Source organism: Lactuca sativa, chromosome 5 (assembly GCF_002870075.4).
Source record: "Lactuca sativa cultivar Salinas chromosome 5, Lsat_Salinas_v11, whole genome shotgun sequence".
Taxonomy (NCBI): domain Eukaryota; kingdom Viridiplantae; phylum Streptophyta; class Magnoliopsida; order Asterales; family Asteraceae; genus Lactuca; species Lactuca sativa.
Window position 1 is genome coordinate 193,196,619 of NC_056627.2, and position 8,748 is coordinate 193,205,366.

Here is an 8,748-nt window from a genome sequence, read left to right on the forward strand (position 1 = left end):
AATGTCCCTAAAAGGTATAGGCACTTGGTGGTTTCAGTAGTCTCGTCTTGGTTCATTTATTTTTGAACTGGAAATCTTCTTAATGAAGCTCTTCTGGGTCTGAATCAACTCTTCTGTCGATCACTGAAGTGGAAAAGGTTTTCTACAGGTTCGTGCGAGAATGGAAATGTCTAGAGAATCCTAAGAGATTATTAACATTTTACCGGGTGATCCATATCGAGTCCTGCTACAATTACATAGGGTACACAAATCATATATAGCTTAGATCCGATAGGCCTTCGAATATGTGATACTAATCTATATCCACATCCCAACGAGGAAAAGGAAGTAGAGCGAAACCACACATTCTTAGTCTATGGGATCCTTATTATATATAACCTTGGAAGTATACCCTCTGTAATTGTAGGTATATCAATAAGGATCTTTTTAGTTTTTCACACAAGGTTATCAATGGATCCTAAAATATCCCTATGGTATTTTAATTTCTTTTTTGATTTTTAACTTCTGAATATGATTCTAGGATTAATGTGAGTCTTTTAGTATTCTAAAATGCTCCGATAGTATTTTAAACTTTATGTTTGGCTCTAGGATTCCTAGTTGGTAAGTTTCAGACCCGTTGCAACACCACCATCACTCCCAAGCACACGTGCATCGCATCTCGAATAAATGTAGTTGATCAGGTTACATTTATTCCAGCTTGAGATTACATAACTGCCCAGGTTTGATGGTAATGCTCAACATCCGAAGACTTTTATTCTTGTTCTTCTTGTGATACTTTGTTCGGGTATTTAGATTCTGGTTGTTCTTATACTTTGGTAAAATATGGTTATATTTTAAAGTATAATTTTTGGTTAGAGTGTTTTATCCCTATGTATTTATAGGTTGTACATCTTTTATGAATTGATATACTGAGCTCAAGAAATGTTTATTGACAAGAGAATATTATATGTCAAGAAGTCAGTGGGAGTCTTAATGTCTTGAAAAGTTTCAAGAACTAATCAAGAATAAACCTGATCGATCATCACTAGCACACGACTTGAGGTTTACAACCTATCGTGTTGACACTATCTTGTTTCTATGCGGTTCCAGTTGAGTTAATTATGCATGTGAGTTCTATGATTTCTCATTTGAACGCATAAAAGGCAAGCACTTTGATCAATGAAAAATACATTGATAGGAAAGGGTGAGCTGCTTAACTACTTGGAAGACATGGTGGGCAGCTGTGTTACCATAAGGCAAGAAATCAAGATTGAGAAGGTTCGGTCCATATGAGTTTGGGTTTGTCGCAAACTTTGGTTTTGACAAATTCGCATGGATAGGAAAACATACACCATTAAAATCTAAGTGTCATAAGATTCTCTCCTTCATGAAAATGATTGTGAGGAAATGCTTTCACTAAGAGAGATTTTAAGAAAATATTGATTGTGAAAAATTGTATTCTCGAATTCGATTATGGTTACGGTATCCCTTTCCATGATTCGAATTGTGAGATTTGGCAATTAGTCTGAATTGTTTAGACACACATATGAGCTATATAAGACAAAGGTGTATAAGTTTGAGAAACTTAGATAAAGGATTATCAAAGCATTAGGTATTAGAAAAATGAACTTAAGAAATTCAATAGGTATTGTTTTCTGAAAGTTAAGTTATTTTCTAAATACATGTCAAAGCTAGTGGGAGCATAAGTGTTATGCTTATATGATAATAATCATCATTATAGTGGGAGCATAAATGTTGTGCTTGTATGATTATTAAGGCAAGTATTGCAAGATAACAATATTAATTATAGAAAACAAGAGTTATACCTTGCAAAGTCGTAAGGATTGAATAGTTGTTTTGCTAAAGAGAGAGAATATTATGCTTCATTTCAAATCTAAAGGCTTAGGTTGTGGAATGTTAATAAATTTAGTCAAGGATACATAGTGTGTTCTCAAATATTGATTATGATTATGGCATCAAGATTGATAAAGTATCAGATCTTCATGTAAGACATTATGGATCGTATCCCATACGATTCGGGTAAAGGATCGATTGCAGATGCTATAATATTTGACCATTCTAAAATTTTCCAAATGACTAGCGCATTTAGAGGGGAAAAGGACAAGAATAGGTTTTGACTAAGATAATTAAACAAATATCAAAGGACGGTCCAAAGTTCGTTGAGGATTGATCGCTTGTGAGTGGTTGGAAGTATGGTATTAGATGGACCATATCAACATTATCATGAATAGATAAGATTCTATTAAGAATGAGTTGTCATATGGCAAATATGGAAATGTTTCCACATTGGGAGTTGGATACTGTCTATATCTAGATTAGAAACTATTATGCAAGAAGGATGTTCAAAGGAATGTACTTTGAGTGAGAGACATCATATCTATGGAATTTTTTCTGATAGAGATTAGCCAAGTCTTGATAATTTTGAGCTATGACTTTACGAAAGAATCATTGCATAAAATGTTAGAATCTAGCGTATTCTATAAGTGGCAAGAATTTGATATTCTTATACTTATGATATGGATTGGGAGTTGTGAAATGAGTATGATTGGAAATGTGTTCATTTGATCTATTTCACAAAGTAAAGACCGTAGGTAAACACTGTGTGCATACTAAGAGCATGGGACAATTGTTGTTATAATTCAAGTAAGAAGTTGATTACCCGAAACAACAAATAATGAGTAATCAATATGGTGATTAAATAAAATGTTTTATTTATACCCAGAGTTTGGGGCCATATGGGGTTAGTATTATTCTTGTGTTTCACTTTGCATGTTTTGTCTTCCTGAATAATTAAATTGGTTCAGAACAATCAAATTATTCGAACGGACCACAGTCGTTCATATGTTGGAAGTAGGTATGAATGAAGACTGTCATGAATTGGTGTGTGGATTGTCTAAAGTGTATTAGACATAAGCAAATGTTTGCTACAACGTTCATGAGTGCTTATGAATATGATTTGAGCATTGGATTACACCCACGCTCACTTGGATCACTTCATAGATTTTATCATGAGTGATTGGTTAGACGATAATATCCTATATTCTTGAAACCGAGATGTGTGAGTTGTATCTTGAGAGTCGGTTACACATTGATTATATGTAAACGCACCAGTAACTTGGTGTCATAAAACATATTGTTGTGTGTGATTCAGTAACTGAGTGCAAGCAAGCATTGAATCAAAATTTATCCGTTCCTTTTATCCAAAGTGGGATGAAAGAGATATCTGTGGGCCCCTCGATGATTTGGTGATGACACTAAGCGCTTGGCCAAGCCGAGACTAATTTGATGTGTTCAATTGTAGTCTATTGTTAGTCGTCATAAATCGGAAATCGGGAAACAACACATAGTTAAGAGAATGATTTAAATCCATGTCTCAGTCTATACGATATCTAGAATGGAGGAATATATGATCCCTTATCTAAAGGACGCGTATATGATAAGATCAGAGTTGACAACGGCTTTTGAAAGCTGCGATTGCAGATCAATATCTGAAGTCATATGCATAATAGTTATTAGACTTATCCAAGTGGGAGACTGTTGGATTAGTGTCTAAGTCCATAAGTATTTTGGTATGTACTTGACCCGATGGTGCATGGTCCTTTTGGGTTGCCTTCACCAAAACAACTTGATAGGATAAATTATGGAGAGAGAAGATTAATTATGATTTGTTAATATTATGAGAATAATATATTAAAGGAGAAATCATATCGTTTAATTAATATTAGTCAAGAATTAATTGATAGTTAATTTTGTGACTAAAAGAGATTAATTAAACTTAAGGGACTGAAACTGTAAATATAAGATAATTGAATTTGGGCTATGGATTACCTTGGAATAATAGGTTGGACGAATTCTATGAGGAAACCAATTAGAAATCGTCCTAGGGATATTCTAAAAGGGTCCATGGGCTGCTTACTGCTTAAGCAGTCAGATTAGGGCTTCCTAGTTGAAAACCCTAATAGCCTACATGTATATATAGTACCCTCAAGCCCCAAAAACGTGGCTAAGAGTTCCATTAGGGTTTCCACATGTTTTGGGCAGCCTCCTCTCTCCTTATTCTTCATCCTCTTGCTCATGGTGTTTGTGACTCCATTAGAGGTGCAACACTTGAGGCACTAAGCTTTTGAAGCCAATCCAAGCAAGGAATTGATTGTTATTGCAATATAACAATCAAATGTAATTCTCCAAACCCTAATTCAGTTTATTATTTGTTAGATCTAGGGTTTATAGCTTTGGATATTCAATTACATGTTCATTAGACAAACTAGATCCAAAAGCTATTAGGGTTTGCATGCACACCATAGGATTGATGTTTTGCTCAAAACCCAACAAAATTGTGGGCAAAAACCGTAGGCAACAACTGTTAATATATATATTCACACACTTTGTGCATGGGCAACACATTGTGCTTTTAGACTTGACATGTTTCTCAACAATATCCATAGAGTAAGACCTTCCAAGAATTTGGGAGCCATTTGGTTCTTCTCACTAATCCAATTATTATCGATCATCACTACCGTTTCATTATTCATAATTACATTGTATACATAGAAATTGAAATTTAGATTATATTTTGGCTATTAAACATAAGTTAGAGTTTAAAGTTTACTCCATGTGAAGTAAAAATGGGACGAAATTGATAGAATATTCACAAGTATATAAATAAATATGTACTTAAGAAGTAAAAATCGGATAGAATGGATAGAGTATTCATTACGGTAAGCTTTTAAACCTACTTTTTAAATACCTTGTCTCATATGGGAATGTGTATTGCATGATGGTTTGTTTGAGAAAAACGCAGCAATAGTTCGTCTTAGCTCCCAAGTATATAAAGAAAAATATACCCGATGAGTAAGGAGAAAACGACAACCAAATTTTTCTTAAACAAACAATCATGTCATACACATTCATATCCTAAATAATATTAAGTATTAAAAAACAATCCCAAGAAGGGAACAACCCGGAATTAAATTCTAAATCAATTTCGACTGTGTATTTCTACACTCCTGATGATTTATAAAGAAGAGAGTCAAACTAAAAATCAATGATTCAACGTGTTTTCGTTGCTTTTTTTATTTTCTATTATAAAGTCTTACTTTTAATAGCAACATATTTTTATTAGTTTGTTATATGTTATAAATATAAAAAAGAAATGAAAATAGAATGCTTTAATAAACAAACTAATACAAGTACGTTGCTATTAACAACCTTCATAGTTACGTTTGCTTTAATAGCAAAGAACATTTATTAGGTTGTTTATTCAAGTTTTCAATTTTCACTTATTTTTCATATTTATATTATTTATAGCATCTTCTTTTTGTTTTTTCTATTATAACATTATACTTTACATACTTTTTTTTTGTTTTTACTAGTATAACAATTTACTTATGTTTTTTTTTAATTTATATATCATAACATTGTACTTTAAACAATCATGTTACCTAATTAAGACAACGTTATAATGACTGCAATTAAGTCATTAACAATATTAAGGGTTTTCAAACCATATTACCATGAGAATAAAAACATATTAGGCACCGAAAGACAACGTTATAATGACTGCAATTAAGTCATTCAACATTCACTTTCAAACAAATTCAACAGCTTTCATGAAAATAGAAAGATATTAAACACTTATTAATCAAGCGCTTTTTCAATTTAACATTTTAATAATCTGTAACTAAGCACTTACCATGAAACTAATTATAAACACTTTAAACACTTATCAATTAAGCACTTTATCACTTCATCTTATAAGAACTCAATACCGTAAACTTAAATAATTAAGACAATAATACATATTATACGTTTTATACATCCAAAACAACCACTCAACATCAAAATTACCTAATAAAAGATTCTAAATACATAAAAACATCACTAAATCGAAGACAAAACGAAACCAAAAGGTAGAAACAATACATGTTCTTCCTACTGTGGTGTCCAGATTATGGTGGTGGCTGGCAACGGTGGTCCTCTAATGGTGACCCGTGGTCAACATAAAAAACCCAAATAAGAAAAAACCTGTGAAATCAAAAACCTTACCCTTTGTTGGCGGTGAAGGAGACGGGTCGAAAGGAGATGGTCATCGTTGATGTTATTCCGCTGACAGTTCTGGTGACACGTTTTCTGAGAAGCAAAGAAAAAGCCGAAAATCATTTAGCCAAATCTTAAAATCCAACTAGAAAAAGAGTGAAATCGGAAATGAGAGGTGGTATAGAACTTACTTGTGGTCGTCGGTGAAGGAGAGTGGTTGAAGGAGTAGTCGTCGGCATTGGTCGTCGTTGAGTGATCCAGAGAGAAAGCTTGTTGGGTGCGGGGTTGCAGATGAACTTGAATGATCCTCCTTTTTGAGTTTAAAACCAATGCCGAAGACATGTTGTTGATATAGGATTAAAGAAAACTACGTCGTATTGTATTTCTCGCCAATAAAAAAAATGATTAAATTTTTTTTGTCGACGACTAATCGGGATAGAGTGCACATGAAATGCCATGTTCTATGCCGACGACTTGTCTTCGGGATTGCTTTCCAAAAAACGTCATTTCTGTTTTTCTGCACCACCGAATATAAATAAATGGAAATTTTAATTTATGCAAAATATACCAACGACATGTCATCGCCATAGGTTTTTGAAAAACCACGTAAATACTTTACATTCCCGCATCGACAAGTCGTCGACATAGATACCCAATGTTTGACAACCAAAGTTGGTGAATTCTGATGACTTCTCGTCGGCATAACTGTACGTAGTTGTAGTGACGAGTTATGTCGTCGGCACATGGGACAATTCTTGTACCGTATAATTGGAATTTATTGTAGGAAAGATAAAAAAAAGTTCTTTTATGTAGCTTTTACATTTTGATGGAGCTGTCAACTGCATTATTTAAAATTCATATAAATACATGAAAAGTATACCCAAATACATAAAAGTACCTAAAAATACTTAAAAGTTCATATAAATACGTGAAAAACATGCCAAAATACATAAAAGTACGTAAAAATACTTAAAAGCTTATATAAATACATAATAATACATAAATGCATGAAAAATATACCAAAATACATGAAAGTGTATAAAAATACTTAAAAGTTCATATAAATACATAAAAAATCCAATAAATACATTTAAAATTTATAAAAAAGTAAAAGAAAAAAAAACTAAAAATATGTTAAAAAACTATATAAAAAAATTAAAAACTACATAAATACGTAAATGCATACTAAATACATAAAAAATATATAAAAATATGTTTATATATTATATATAAATTTTGAAAACATCTATAGAAAAATCTAGTTATTTTCGAAAAGTTAACAATTTCGTCTCAATGACCGGTTGAACATGTTAAAAAGGCTAAAATAATGAAATTAGCTAATTTTTTTGGGCATTTCTATTACAAAGCTTGGGTTTTAATTGTTAATTTTTCAAAAAAAAAAAAAAAAAAAGCAAGATTTTTCTACAGATATCGGTACATATAATCTCAAAATGGATCAAAATTAAGTTTACACGAAAGATGTCAATCGATCTTTCTTCAAGTTTCCGCGTAAAAGGCAATATGTGTATTAGCTTCTTGTCCCCTGAATAGTGACCTAAACTTGTAGGTAAAGAAATAACATACATTCAGTGAATAATTATGGATTCAAATGCACATAAATGTTTTAGAAATACATTGAAAACATGATGACGGAAAGAGAGATTCTTGTGGGAAACAAAAAAATCTTTATTAATCACATAATCAACATAGATAAGTACATTACATCAGGAGTAACTACATAGTTATAGGTTGAAACCATCTCTTCCTGTCATAAAAACGACACACCCTTGCAATGTAACGGCAATGCCATCTTTCTACCATGAAGGTTAAGAAACTTATGTAACTGCCATAATAACTTCCAACTTGTAACTTCTGTTAGCAATAACCGTTACTCCATTGAGGCAAGCTTACATCTTCAGCAATAAATAGAGGGAACTTGTGTGCATGAAAAAAATAGAAAACTCTTCAGAAACATGAGGTCTTCTACAATTCATTATTTTTTTGGCTTTATCATTTTAACATACCCAATTGCTTCAATGGCATTTTTATGTCCGTTCACTACAAAATGGAATGTTAGCGTTATTAGTGCTCTCCGTGAAGATCTTGTTGTTCACATAAAATCAGGAGATGATGATCTTGGGAACCATACCATTCCTTATGTAGGAAATTACTCCTGGTCTTTTTGTGAAAAGGTTGGTGGTCACACTCTCTTTTATGCTTACTTCTGGTGGGGTTCAAAGTTTCAGAGCTTAGATTTGTTTAACGAAGCCATTTCAAAAAAATGCTATTTGAATGTGGGTACCGAACATTGTTACTGGTTTGTAACACCTAAAGGGTTTTATGTAGATGCACACCCAAGTGGAGGTGGGGAATTCATTAAAGGTTGGGCTTAAAAACATGTATATATGTCATGTTTTTTTCTTATTGTAGCTTGAAATAATATATGATGCAACTTGACTGACCACATTAGGATGCTATGTACGAGTTCATTTCTCTTGTCAGTACATTTGCACATATTTATAAGGCTGCTTTATTTGTTACAATTCACCAACACAAGTTCTTTATAACGAATGTTTGAATAGTTAAAAAAATAAAATAAAATAAAAACTATCGAACAGATAGTTTCTTCTCTTTTCCACATGAAAATATTACAAAAAAAATGTGAGAAGAACTAAACGACTAAACAACCAATCAGGAAGTTATGCCAAAAAC

The 8,748-nt window shown here is 32.4% G+C and overlaps 1 protein-coding gene across 1 annotated transcript; it reads left to right on the plus strand.

Annotated features, from left to right (window-relative positions):
• Positions 1-8,072: 8,072 nt before the first annotated feature.
• On the plus strand, positions 8,073-8,429 carry LOC111904807 (S-protein homolog 5). The gene has a single exon (XM_023900524.1). It carries the CDS (start codon positions 8,073-8,075, stop codon positions 8,427-8,429), a length of 357 nt encoding a protein of 118 aa, XP_023756292.1.
• The last annotated feature ends 319 nt before the right edge of the window (positions 8,430-8,748 follow it).